The sequence below is a fragment of the Rattus norvegicus genome, chromosome 4, assembly GCF_036323735.1.
Source record: "Rattus norvegicus strain BN/NHsdMcwi chromosome 4, GRCr8, whole genome shotgun sequence".
Lineage (NCBI taxonomy): Eukaryota > Metazoa > Chordata > Mammalia > Rodentia > Muridae > Rattus > Rattus norvegicus.
Window position 1 is genome coordinate 19,382,407 of NC_086022.1, and position 14,817 is coordinate 19,397,223.

Consider the following 14,817-nt stretch of genomic DNA (forward strand, 5'->3'; position numbering starts at 1 on the left):
GTAACAGATGAATGTATGCTAAAGAATTACAATTTCACATCTACTGCAAGAGGAAGCTTCTTTGATGGTGGACTAACAAGGTATTGATCTTATACCAGATATCATAAGGAGTTATTTTGTTGCTATGTTCCTTTAGCAGAACAGTGATATTTGGTTCCATGGTAGGCCCATGACGTATGCAGTCTAAGGTCCATGGCAATCTGAACAATGTTTCATTGGCATGGCATTGTCTTTCAAAACTAAAAACAAATATCTTGTTAACTTAATAAGGAATTTAGTCTTCCAGTGTGCATTTTCTGCTCTGAATTAATCTGTATAATGACCATTACTCTTCAATGCATTAAGACTAGTTATTGAGATACATCGCAATTTGAGCATAATTTAGATTAGTGTATTTTCAACTGGCAATAATTATGCCAAAATATATTCTTAACTGTTGACAAACATATCTTTATGGCATATATGCCTTAGCCTAAGTGCAGTGGTAGAAATGAAACACATCAAAACATGCAACAGGTTATACAAAAGTATCAGGCTGTGTTGGAAAACTTGATGGTTTTTTTATTGTTAAAAAGCTGTGTTTTCAAAGACCTTTTCAAATAAAGTGATGGACATGGAGATATAGTAACCTTTCTTCTGGTTAAAGTCAAAATGTCTTCCATTGAAATAATTTTCTTCTCATCCCCTTGTCTGGCTGTTCAGTAGATACTACATTTCTGTCACTGATGAAAGAAAGAAATACTGAATTAAAATTCTAGTAAAAATTTGAATATCAAGTTAAGTATCTTGACATCAAGACACATTCATGACATCCTCTGTCTGACTATTAAATAGATATTGCATTTCTGCCACTGATGAAAGAAAATAGGTGATTGAAAGTTTAGAAAAATTTAAATATTAAGTTATGTCTTAAGATATAATTTTATTAAAAAGATAATACCAATGGAAATATTATACGGTGTTAAGATTAATTATTATTGCTTCTATTGCCACATAGATTTCCAAACTTATTGATCTTATGGAAAATAATAATGCACCCTATGATGCTAGGTTCTTCAGTAATTACCCAAAGAATCTCAAGTATATGTTCATTGGCTTATGTATAACATATAAGAGACGAATAAAGAAGAGATTTAGATTAATTTTAGTTGCCTTACAAATTCATAATAAGCATCTATTGGTTTCTATTATTATTGCATTCTGCTGATGAAATGCCTTCACTCTCTTAAGAAGCTTCATGGATTCACTTCTGCTCTTGAGGAACTCTTCTCCCCATTGTCAATGATATTTGCTCATTCTGTTTTCCTAGGTTCTAAAGAGAAGTCTCATTGAGAAATTAGCAAGGAGAATTGCATGATGCACCATTCTGAAAAAATTCTCTTATGTTCTAAGAAACCAGAACTTTTGCTGGGGCTCACAATCAGAGTTAATAATACACTTGTAATCACTTAAGTCTACTGTACACTCAAACTCCTTGCTTGACCTGTCTTTAAGAGAACATTGTAACAACCAACCCTACTTCCTTTGTACACACATGTAATCAACTTTTACAACCTACACTAATGTATCGCTGAAATCTTACATATATACTCTTCCATGGCCCTGAACCAGCATAATGCATGTGAACCATTTGCTGAAAGCTATGAATGCATAAATTTAAAGCAACTTCCCAAAATCTACCATAAAATTTGAAGGCAACCATTTACTGCTGTTGGTTAATAAAAAGTGATATTTGTTAGATGAGTTAGTTGCGATAAGTTGGAGTGAGTGATTTAATGCCTTGTAAAACTGTGTTAAATATTTCTGTACATTCTCATTCCCTACTCCATATGATGCTTTGCTGTCTATGTGATTCAATAAATACAGAGTGAAGCCCTTTGTTAGGGAGAGATTATAACATCAGTCATAGATAGATAGATAGATAGATAGATAGTTAGATAGATAGATAGATAGATAGATAGATAGATAGATAGATAGATAGATAGAGAGTGCTTATAAGCCACAGATGCACATAGGGATAGACACACAGACAGGGACAAATGAACTCACAAGACAGCCTTCAGGCACTCACAGGTTCAGACTCCAGAAGCAGGTAAACATGGGAGCACGAAGTTGGGTAGTCAAGTAAGAACTTGTTATGCTGAAATGACTCCAAAGGGAAGCACTTTTATTTCTTTCCATAATGTGACACTGATACATTACTAGGGACTTGGAGTTAATCACAAATGTGCTAGAAGCCACGCAGAGAAGAAATCCTCAAGTTGATGCACAATTTACACATGCTGGGTATGCACAAATGCAAACCAAATGGTACGATAAATAATTTCAAATAGTCTAACCAAAAGCCACTCATCAAACCAAAATGGCCTTATTGAACATGTTTTGTGGGAGGTTTGAGGGTAGAAATGCAGGTTCTGGAGCCAGACTACTTGTGAATCCTGTTTCCCTATCTTCCAGCTATGTGACCTGTACAAGATTCGTGACTTTTCACTGTATCTATCTTCAGAGTAAGACAGTGTTTAGCTCATAGGATGTCTGGAAACCTCATATGAGTGTATATGTTTATACTTTTATGAAAACTACTGGAAAGTGTAGGGACTTTTGTCATTCATGGTAGAAGGAAAGCTCTATCTTCTAATCCGCTCTAATGATAAATTTAGGATACACTGCAGGAGAGGCAGTCCTAGAATTGAAGGCATGCACGTAGTTATGAAATGAGGAGTGAGTACTAGATAAAGTTGGTATTTATGTGACTCAGTTGCCACACAAATTGTTCTTTGGAATTAATTATCAGTATTTCCTTTTATTCCATTTCTTGAAACAAGAGCTGAATGATACATTTCACAGTAAACTCAGTTGCCTAGTATTATTTTGCTCCATTTCATTTTATTTTCAAGGTGAAGATCGTAAGCATTTACAAAATCATGAAAAAAATGGAAGAAAAAGTGAACAAATATGTGTGAGTCGTTTTCTAACTATGTGTGGAGTTAACCTAACTGGCTGAAAATACTCACTGCTGGTTATAGAACAAACAAACAAACAAAACCACAAATAAACATTCCATCAGGTCTCCATGTGTAGGTGCATGCATGTATGCAGAAACATACATAAAGTAATCACTGATCTTTCCTGGGGCAATAGCTCTCCATATGGACTATATGGAGAAGAGGGCATTGTTGTAACACCTGATCCAAGTTGCACAGATTGATGGAGAAAAGTTTAGGAAGGGAAATCTTTTATATAACAGAAATAATTTGAAATAAAATTGGTTTGAGAAATTGGCAAAACTATATTAGGTTTTAATCAATGAGAAAATTAAATAAGTTAACACTCTAGCTCAAATATGAAGGATATAAACTCATTCCTTAAACACAAACTGATTAAAAAGCATGAAAGAAATAATTTGATGGTAATATTAACCATTTCCTCTTTCTTGGGGGGGTCTATCATCCAGTATCTGTAAAATAGTGCCATCCAAGGCTGAACACATATGACAATTCAGTAGCCACAGAAAATTTGTTGGCATTTTTTCACAAATTTAAATCCATATCTTATCTTTTACATTGATGTATAAATTAAAATAGCATGGCAGTTCACACATAAACTAGTTCTATTGGGCTTACAAGCCTACTTGATCCCAGTTTTTCTGTATGCATGCCTGTGTGCCTATCATTTCTTTATTCCCAAATCATTCTAGTCAGGTTTCAAAGACCAAGTTATGCAGCATTTGGCATGAATGTGCTTTGCTGAAGGGTTGAATGAGATTCAAGCAAGGCATTTCATTTTCTATTATGTTACGTTCTACACATAGTTCAATGCAATAATCTGATACTACAGCACCTTTCTTATGTGTAACCTGGAGACAGGAAGTTAGCTAGTCTCCATAATGGCACAGTATCACATTTCAGTCATCAGAAAGAAAGACGATGCACTGCTAGATTCTGTACATTCTGGTCAATTATTGGTAAACCCTTGGATTTTGACCAGAGAAAGGCTTTGCCAAGTTCCTGTGATGTGCTGCAACAGGTCCTTATCAATAAAACACATTCATTCAGACTCCATCTGTTTCTTGTCCATGTCCTCAGGGCTTCTTTAACTCACCGCGTATTTATATGATCATAATGATATATTTGCATGGTAATTTATTAAGTTGTAGGAGAACATCATGGTTGCCTCTGGAGACAGAGAATAAGACTTTTAGCACACATTTGAGTCATTTGAGGCATAAACTAGTCGTTCCTGTTATTCCATCCTTAGTTAACCAAAACCTTTGTTTGGATATGGGTGTCAGCAACTCCTGAATAATGAAAACTACAGATTATATAAAAAAGAACAGACTAGGAGTGTGTGGAAATTAAACAATGATATTCCAAAATATTCCAAATTCCAATTTCTCTCTCTATACTTTCCACATCTGAATGAAACAATACATTTCAGTAAAATGTCACCGTATTCTATCTTTACACACAGAAGACAGAGGAACAGAGACAAAGATAATGTCCACATACGGAGCTTAATACTATCTTTGGACAAAGATAAGGTATCACATGAAGTCCTCAAGGTTGTGCTACTATTCTCTTTCCTCAAATCTGCTTTAAAACTTCTCTGGGAAAAAAGTAGGTTGTACCTGATTGCGTACATAATTTGTTATTAATCCTTGATCCTTGTTATTTACACTCTTAAAGATTACCGGGAAAAACTCAAATAGAAAATTCCCTTTAATCAAACATAATTTGAATACATAGTATTTATTTAGCACAAGGCATAATAATTTAGTTGACATTTCATATTGTCCTCAAATAAGTATATAATAAGGATAACAGAGAGCAGTTTTATTATATACACTGGGTAATTATTTTCTAAGCACCATAGAGATGTGCACATTTCAATAGAGTTTATCCAGAGGAAAGCAATTCAATCCTCTTTTCAAATACGAGTTGACTAGTTGAGGAAGAGTTAAGTAGGTCAGAAATGGCCTAAAACTTGCAAACTACATAAGCAGCCTATATATAAAGATTTCCTTTACAAAAGAACAAAGGTGTAGCACACTGTGACAGAGTTACAAACTACAAATGGCACTATCATAACCAAAGTAACAGAATATATTTGGGGTTCTGTATCTCGACAAACATTGAAAACATGCTCATCTTTGTCAGCTAATGGTTTGGAAAATTGGCAATATGATCTTTGCCAAAACTTTTATTTCCAGTAGGTTCTTGCAATATTATCCATAAATAGTTTGTGCTTTATAAAATAGCAATGGATACAGAATTTGAATTGTTTAGACATACAGGAAACAAAGAGTAAGGTAAATTCAAGTGCAATTTCCTAGCATGAAAAAAGGATCAATTAAGGCTGTTTAGGAGCAATGGGGGTTAATGGGAGATAGTACAAGTACTTAAAACTAGTTAAATAAAGAATTAGGTCTGAATTTTGGTAATATACACTTTAAAAAGTACCTACAAACTTTATAAATCATTGTGATGACAAAAACGACACAATAGCTATTTTAAGAGTACCATAATTTATAAGACACCTGGATCTTTAGGCATAAGTGAGCATTCTTAATTTCCTTTTTAATAACTTTATTAGAGTAAAAACTTGATAGTGTAATATAAGTCACACAACAATGCTCCTTTTCAGTGTTACGCATGCTCTCCATGCTTTAGAAACAAGAGTATTGATTGATATGATATGCTTCTTACCAGGATCTACTGCATTTTCATCACAAACTACTGATGGCTGGAAAAAGATTTGTAATTAATATTTTAGTCCAAGGTTTATCACTATATGCAGATGCTTGAATTATTATTAACCTTCTAAATACTAATAAATATAATGCTTTGCAATTATGTCCCATTTTCCTTGATATACAAGATATCTGAGAACTGAGAAATTGTTTTGTTTGACACTATTGCCCATTCAGGAACATTTAGTGTTATCTTTCTGCTGGATTTCCAAAAACAGGTTTACAGAAAGCACAATTAGGCCAATTCTCTCCTAAACTGTACGGGTAATGGACAAATAAATACAATATTGATTATATGAAGTCTTTTTGAGTTGAATAAATGTATGGAGTTTAGCAATGGATACAGTTACTGAATGCTTCTCATTAAGAACAATTGAGTTGGGTTCCTATAAGGGTACATCTAGGGTGTCACTAAAAAGTACCTTAAAGTAGAACTGTGAGAATTTGAGAAAAGCAAAATGCCATCTTGGGCCATACTAATTAGAAAGCAGAAACAGAGCAAAAATTTTTTTTGATGAAATTATCAGAGAAGGATGCTTAATACATAACAAGAGATAAACACTGAGATGAGAATGAAGACTATGATATCTGGAAAGTGGACTAGGTTTCTGCTGGGGCCATTTAAGAACCCAAGAGAGCTTTTAAAATATTTGTTTATTGAAAATTGTGTGTGTGTGTGCATGTAGGCATATACATGTGTATGTGGACATCCATAAATACCGAAGGTAGCCAATTACCTAGAGATTCAGTTAGAGGCAGTTTTAAGCCAACAGTTGTAGGTATTGGGAACCAAACTTGGTTCTTCTCTAAGAACAACATATGCTGTGAACTACTGTGGCATCCCTCCAAGCACATCTGAGTGAGTTTAAATCTAATTTTGTCTTTTTGTTTGTGAAATGTTCAGAGATATCACAGTTCAAAGTGAGAAGATAGAGATATGTTAGAAATTAGGGGGGAAAATGCAAGAGCTGTCAGGGATCCTTATTCAAAGTGGGAAAGCAATTGATGTAAATCTATAGTTAGCCTGGTTACATTGAGCTGCCCTTTAAAAGAATTGTCATAAACTGTAGTGAGTTAAGACAGAACTATGACATTTTCCCAGGAGACACACTGAAGATTCATAGTGTAATACAGTAGATATGTGAATTTCACTGGGATTGGAGAGTTCCTATAAATGAGTTTAAAGGAGGCACTGGAAGACAGATATGAAGTGCTTGTGACTGCAGCCATGATGTTAGACAGACAGAAGCAAAGTTTAACATTAGACAATAAAGAAGATACACAGGGTTCTGGATATGGTTCCCTAAGGGCCTGTCGCACAAGCATGAGCACCCAAGCTTGCATATCTAGCACCTAATCAGATACTGGACATTGTCAGTTATGTACATAACACTAATCATAAGGGAGGGAACATATAGGTCAATAGAATCCCAGAGCTCAAGAGTCAACAATCCAAGCTAAGGAGTGAGTGTCAGTCTACAAAAATAACATCAAAATTGTTTTAGAAAGATATATAACATTAACCTCTGTCTTTCATATGCCTACATGTATATATACACACATATGCATACATACACAAGAACATAGAGAAACATACACATACACACAAGGAGGAGAGAGAGAAAGAGAGAGAGAGAGAGAGAGAGAGAGAGAGAGAGAGAGAGAGGCATTGAATACAACAAAGAAAAAAGAAAAAGAAGCATGGCAATCAATATAAAAAGTTGGGAAAAGTTGATAAATATTTGAATATTTTGAATCAAATTGAGAAATAACCAAAAGGAATATATTTGTAATCTAGAACTTTGGAAGTGTAAAAACGTTGATGACAAAGTCTTGAGGATTATCATGGGGAAGCATGTCTAGAATGAGTAGAAAGGAAGAGCAGGTACAAAGGAGTGATGGGTCATGATACATGTTGACCATGTTTGAGGACTGTCAGTATTCATGAAAGATGTCAGAAGACACAATGAAGCCAGGGAATAAGTTATTCAATTAGTTCAGTGGAAAGCTTGATAGTGTTTGTAAAACATATGATGGTAGCTCTGTCAAAATGTAGTAATCTGAAGGGAGAAAGAAATACAGATGGGAAGAGGAAAGGGTAATAAAACGTAAGTTCTGTATTACCTCCACAATATTTGAGATATTCATAAGCATTTGTGTGCAAATATAACTTCAGTGATAATTCGCTTCATGGGAAACACATTAAAATTGCTTCAATCAGGAAGATAAAAGAAATACTGTTCTGGATAATGTACACATGCCCATTCACACTGCACAACAGAGCAAGGATGCAGTGTGTGCAGCCTCTGTCTATGCACCTAACCTAATTTAGTAGGGAGAGTTAGAGAAGACGGCACCACAGAACTATGAATTTGCATGCACAATCCTAGAGTATGATAAAGACAAAAGAGAGAGAAATGCTGGTCCAAGGGCAAGGAAAAGTTGTGAAAGGTTGAGGAGTTTTTGAGCCATATTTAGTGCCAAAATAAACACTCCATTTCCTGTCTGTAAAACAATGCAAATTCTTTACGTAACCTCCTAGATTTATTCTTCTGTGGTTCCCCTGCATGTTCTACCGCACAGGAACTTTGTAAATCTCTGAAATACTATGGTGCTTACTACATGCACTACACATTTTGAGAATTTTTCAATTACCAGCATTAATCTTTCCAAAATTTTCCTCGTATTTCTCTAAGCTGAAGCATTGGCTTATGATAGTGAAATCCATGCAATATCTCCTAAAATACTTTCAAATACTCTGGAAAAATGACCTTTATAGGTAAATATTGAATAAATGACCATTGAAATAATGCCATGGATTAATGTTATATAAGTTAACTCAAAAATATTTTACTTGTCAAAGACACTGAGTCATATCAAGTTTTAGGCGAAATCTATTGCTGCAGCTCAGAAGCACCCAGGTTTTAAGTCATTGTTTTAATCACAATCCATATCAGAGCTCCTTCTCCCAGGGTTTAGAGATGATTGCAGAAGAAGGGTGGAAAGTGTGTAAGATCCAATGGATGACTAGAACAAGACAGTGCTTTTGTGTAAAGAGCTTCCCATGTAAAAATCACACTGGCTGGCAAAGCACATACAAGACCTGAACACAATTAAGTTTCAGCATAAAGCAGGAGGGCAGTCATGCAGTCCCATCCTAGCCAAGGAGCTAGAAAAAGTCTGTCCTTTCAAAACTGCTCATGTTAGTACTGAAGTGCATAGTGTGTGCTAAGGATTAAAACAAACATTTCAAATGTGTTCTGCAAGAGGTATGAAAGTTCACTGAGTTTTGGCACTAAAACAAACAAAAATAAGAAGAAATGTCAGTTTTCTTGAAGGATGCAGCTCTTATGGTAGCTAATCAGGCTCTAGAAGATTCTATCCACATATACATGCTGGCAGCACGTATTCAATAAGGGGACACATCGTCTTAGGTCAAGAGGAGATACTCGTATTCAAGAGGGAAGAACCTAAAGGCAGATTTGAGCACAGAGAATGGGAGGGAGGGACTTGATAAAACCACATTGTATCGGTACATAAAATCCTTACTTAAACAATGACAAGTGCATTTAAAAGACCATATCTTGAATGAATACTCCAACAGGTACGCGCCCATGAGACAGTTTGACATGTGGCAAGTATTCACTGAATAATTGTGTTGATAAAGATGGACAGACGTTAAAGTTACCCTTAGTAGTGACCCCGGTACATTACCTACGTAATTTAATTTCACTCAAAGAGTGAACAAAGGAGACTTGAAAGCTATCTCAGCAATACTCACCTTCATTTCGACCCCTACAAATATATCAGCACTGTCCTTGTCTCCTCCCTGACATGATCAGCATTAAATCATTGAAAAGTGGGCGGAAGCTCTACTTTCTTCAAGTTTTGCTCCCACTTTGAACTGAATTGAATGAATTCTCTCATTTCTATTCATGAGTTACTATTAACTATGAGTTATTTATAAGTGCTTTTACTGTCTAGATTCTGTAAAATGAAAAGCAGGCATTCTGGACTCTACAGCGTCCTTTTGCTCTTTGTCCTTACTTTGTCATTTCCAGGCAGCAGGTTTAGTCTTGTGGTTTGCTTGGTGCCAACACTCGGTGAAATTTCACACCTATTAGAGAACATTTTTGAAATAGTTATTTTAATCTTTAATGCAAAATAAGTCTTTTGGTGCTAATATATGCAAAGAATAAATGATATTGCAATTCACTTTCTAAAAGCAATTTGTACACCTGGGCAACATAATACTAGAGTTAGAAGCATGAATAAACTCTGATGTATTATAACACATAACTGGGAATGTTTTAAAGTTCATGTTATAGGGCATATTATTAGTATTTCATATTAAATCTTCTAGAAATAAGTAATGTATTGTGATGTTATGCTAAGTAAACTTTCTGCAAAGTATTTGTTCTTGTTCTTTCGGCCTCTTTGCTCCTCACCATTAAATAAACAATCTGAGGTTAAAAGCACGATAATGTTTTCAGTCACACTAGATTATAATTGTCATCTCAAGTCTGACTTTGCTCTCTGCTTTGATTCCAGGCCTAGAAATGTATTGTGTGGTCAATAAACATTGATGAATAAGGCTACTTTTAAAAATTGATATAGAATTTAAAGATAAGGATTAAATTTTTTTCACAACTGTTTCATTTAGTTTTGAATATCGGAAATCACATTTTCAATATTTAAATACTGTCCTTTATTGTTTAGTTGTTAGTTTTTTTCTCCATCTTTATTAATTGGGTATATCTCATTTACATTTCAATTGTTATTCCCTTTCTCGGTTTTCAGGCCAACATCCCCCTAACCCATCACCCTCCGTTTTATATGAGTGTTCCCATCCCAATCCTCCCCCCATTACCACCCTCCCCCCAACAATCACGTTCACTGTGGTTTCAGCCTTGGCAGGACCTAGGGCTTCCACTTCCACTGGTGCTCTTACTAGGCTATTCATTGCTACCTATGCAGTTGGAGCCCAGGGTCAGTCCATGTATAGTCTTTGGGAAGTGGCTTAGTCCTGGAAGCTCTGGTTGTTTGGCATTGTTGTTCATATAGGGTCTCAAGCCCCTTCAAGCTCTTTCAGTCCTTTCTCTGATTTCTTCAACGGGGGTCCTGTTCTCAGTTCAGTGGTTTGCTGCTGGCATTCGCCTATGTATTTCCGGCTGTGTCTCTCAGTACAGATCTGTATCTGGTTTCTGTCAGCCTGTACTTCTTTGCTTCATCCATCTTATCTAGTTTCGTGGCTGTATATGTATGGGCCACATGTGGGGCAGGCTCTGAATGGGCGTTCCTTCAGTCTCTGTTCTAAACTTTGCCTCCCTATCCCCTTCCAAGGGAATTCTAATTCCCGTTTTAAAGAAGGAGTGAAGCATCTGCATTTTGGTCATCCTTCTTGAGTTTCGTGTGTTCTGTGCATTTAGGGTAATTCAAGCATTTGGGCTAATAGCCACTTATCAATGAGTGCATACCATGTGTGTTTTTCTGTGATTGGATTACCTTACTCAGGATGATATTTTCCAGTTCCATCCATTTGCCTATGAGTTTCATAAAGTCGTTGTTTTTTATAGCTGAGTAATATTCCATTGTGTAGATGTACCACATTTTCTGTATCCATTCCTCTGTTGAAGGGCATCTGGGTTCTTTCCAGCTTCTGGCTATTATAAATAAGGCTGCTATGAACATAGTAGAGCATGTGTCTTTGTTATATGTTGGGACATCTTTGGGTATATGCCCAAGAGAGGTATAGCTGGGTCCTCAGGTAGTTCAATGTCCAATTTTCTGAGCAACCTCCAGATTGATTTCCAGAATGGTTGTACCAGTCTGCAATCCCACCAACAGTGAAGGAGTGTTCCTCTTTCTCCACATCCTCGCCAGCATCTGCTGTCACCAGAGTTTTTTATCTTAGCCATTCTGACTGGTGTGAGGTGGAATCTCAGGGTGTTTCGATTTGCATTTCACTTATAACTAAAGGTGTTGAACATTTCTTTAGGTGTTTCTCAGCCATGCAGCATTCATCAGTTGCGAATTCTTTGTTTAGCTCTGAACCCCATTTTAATAGGGTTATTTGTCTCCCTGCAGTCTAACTTTGTGGGTTCTTTGTATATTTTGGATATGAGCCCTCTATCAGTTGTAGGATTGGTATAGATCTTTTCCCAATCTGTTGGTTGCCATTTTGTCCTAACAACAGTGTCTTTGCCTTACAGAAGCTTTGTAGTTTCATGAGATCCCATTTGTCGATTCTTGATCTTCGAGCATAAGCCATTGGTGTTTTGTTCAGGAAATTTTCTCCGGTACCTATGTGTTCAAGACTCTTCCCCACGTTTTCTTCTATTAGTTTGAGTGTATCTGGTTTGATGTAAAGGTCCTTGATCCACTTGGACTTAAGCTTTGTACAGGGTGATAAGCATGGATCGATCTGCATTCTTCTACATGCTGACCTCAAGTTGAACCAGCACCATTTGCTGAAAATGCTATCTTTTTCCATTGGATGGTTTTGGCTCCTTTGTCAAAAATCAAGTGACCATAGGTGTGTGGGTTCATTTCTGGGTCTTCAATTCTATTCCATTGGTCTATCTGTCTGTCTCTGTACCAATACCATGCAGTTTTTATCACTATTGCTCTGTAATACTGCTTGAGTTCAGGGATAGTGATGCCCCCTGAAGTCCCTTTATTGCTGAGGATAGTTTTAGCCATCCTGGGTTTTTTGTTATTTCAGATGAATTTGCAAATTGTTCTGTCTAACTCTTTGAAGAATTGGATTGGAATTTTGATGGGGATTGCATTGACTATGTAGATCGCCTTTGGTAAAATTTTCCATTTTTACTATATTAATCCTGCCAATCCATGAGCATGGGAGATCTTTCCATCTTCTGAGATCTTCTTCAATTTCTTTCTTCAGAGGCTTGAAGTTCTTATCATACAGATCTTTCACTTGCTTGGTTAGAGTCACACCTTCAGCAATGTGGCTAGATATAAAATTAACTCAAATAAATCAGTAGCCTTCCTCTACACAAAAGAGAAATAAGCCGAGAAAGATATTAGGATTAAACTTTAAAAGCACCAACTGACATTGTGATATAGATAGATAGATAGATAGATAGATAGATAGATAGATAGATAGATAGATAGATGTAGATATAGATATATAGATAGATATAGATATAGAGATATAGATATAGAGATATAGATATAGATATAATATTATATTTCAAATGAACCGAATCACTTAGGGCCTCAAACTTCTTTCTTTAAAGCATCAGATCTCTTTTACCTTGGTAACTGTATAGCATCCTTTTCAGTGAGACTTGGTTGATGTCTGTGATAGTGAGGAAATAGTCTTGAGCAGGCAGGAACACTGAAAAGAATCAAATACAGCTGTGTATGTGAGTGTGCTAAAAGAAATCAGAGCTCAGGCTTCTTCTCTATCCCCTACTGCTTTCCTTCCTAGCTAACTCCAAGTTGCTCTTTTTTCATAAACCCATTCAGTCCTCTTAATGTCACTTGAATACATAAGAATGAAAGAAAATCTACTGGAACGTGGGTAGCATGTCAAAGTCTCCATCCCTGAAGACATAGATTCCCTGCCCCATTCCCAGCAGCAGGCGAATTCTAATAGCTCCTCAGCTAGCAGTGAGAAATCACGAGTACCCTAACCCCAAGTCTGTGCTGGAATTTTGGCTAGGTTGATTTTGATCAGGTTATGTGTATGCAGCGTCAGATGCTGTGAACTCATGTGTGCAATGTTATGCCATGCCCAGCAAATGGCTATTAAAACTTTTTCAACTGTCCTATATCTTCCTTTTATTAAACCTCTTGCAAATGCTTCCTTTATCTTTGGCCCCTATCACTTTACCTTTTAGAATCTACAGTCCATCTAGGGGGATAAAAGACAAGGTTAGAAGGATAAGAGATCCATATAAACCCACTTCTGCTGTTATGCTTATAAAAAGGAGAATGAATCACCCTTGATATGAATAAAGTATTTTCAATATCTTTCCATTGCTTTTGCTTCCACTTCCTCTTCAAAAGCCCATTGTAGTGGCATTTTTCAGTAAAACTTTCTCATGTCAAGCTCCTTGGACAGTAGTTCTATATGCCATAGGAAAACGTTTACATTTAGTCTCCCCTTATCATTCTGCTATGTAATCTAATTCCTTTTCAACTAAAGGATATGATTCTGTCAGAGTACTCTCGACCTGTTCCTGTCCCTGTGTTCCTATCACCTGTCACAATAGCCCAACCATAAGGATCACAAGATAATTACAGGATTATCTCAGCCTCCTTCCCCCACCGCCACCAGATTATCACTGAGGCTCTTTGGTCTCTTACTTTATGACTTCTATCTATCTTCAGAGACCCCAATCTTGATCAAGCATATGAACAGTTTGACATATCATTTTTGATCATTTTAAACAAACCCAAAACTTAGAACCTAGAATCATTCAATCAACCATTTTGGTAATGAGTATTAACTTTCAGGACAGAAAAATTTTCCTTAATACTCAAAATCTACATGTAAAACAGAACTCATGGGGGTTGGGGATTTAGCTCAGTGGTAGAGCACTTGCCTAGCAAGTGCAAGGCCCTGGGTTCGGTCCCCAGCTCCGAAAAAAGGAAAAAAAAAAAAGAAAAAAAAGTACTCATGACAAAGAGCAAAAAACAACAGAGCAACTTCCCAAAAGGTTTTGTCTCTGTTTTCTACCTGATTTTGAGGGCACCCGTGGTTTATTTCATTTCAAGAGAAAACACAGCTGAAATCTTACTCTTTGCAGAGGCACCATGAAACTGCGTAAAGACACATCACGAGAAGAACTCCTGCAAGCGTGAGCACCACTGGAAACCAGCTGTCAGGTCTCCAGTAATATGAGATCTTCCTTAGGACAGAGGTAGTAATCTGAGGAAATAGAATAAATACTTACTAAGCATTAACAATTATGTGATTGACAAAAATATGAGATACAGTATATACTGTGAGGATTTCTACATATTATTTTTACAATTATTCCTATAATATTCTATAAACTATTATTGAACAAGGGTTATTTCCTACATATCTTTGT

The 14,817-nt window shown here is 36.2% G+C and overlaps 1 protein-coding gene across 1 annotated transcript in view; it reads right to left on the bottom strand.

Annotated features, from left to right (window-relative positions):
* Window positions 1-536: 536 nt before the first annotated feature.
* The window catches only part of Cdhr17 (cadherin related family member 17), a 97,405-nt gene continuing 83,124 nt past the window's right edge, over window positions 537-14,817 (bottom strand). Inside the window, exons 20-22 of the mRNA XM_063286908.1 lie at window positions 14,521-14,651; window positions 13,029-13,112; window positions 537-722 (exon numbers count right to left, since the gene is read on the bottom strand). Coding sequence (XP_063142978.1) covers window positions 647-722; window positions 13,029-13,112; window positions 14,521-14,651 — 291 coding nt within the window. The 3' untranslated portion in view covers window positions 537-646. The remainder of the gene's footprint in view (window positions 723-13,028; window positions 13,113-14,520; window positions 14,652-14,817) is intronic.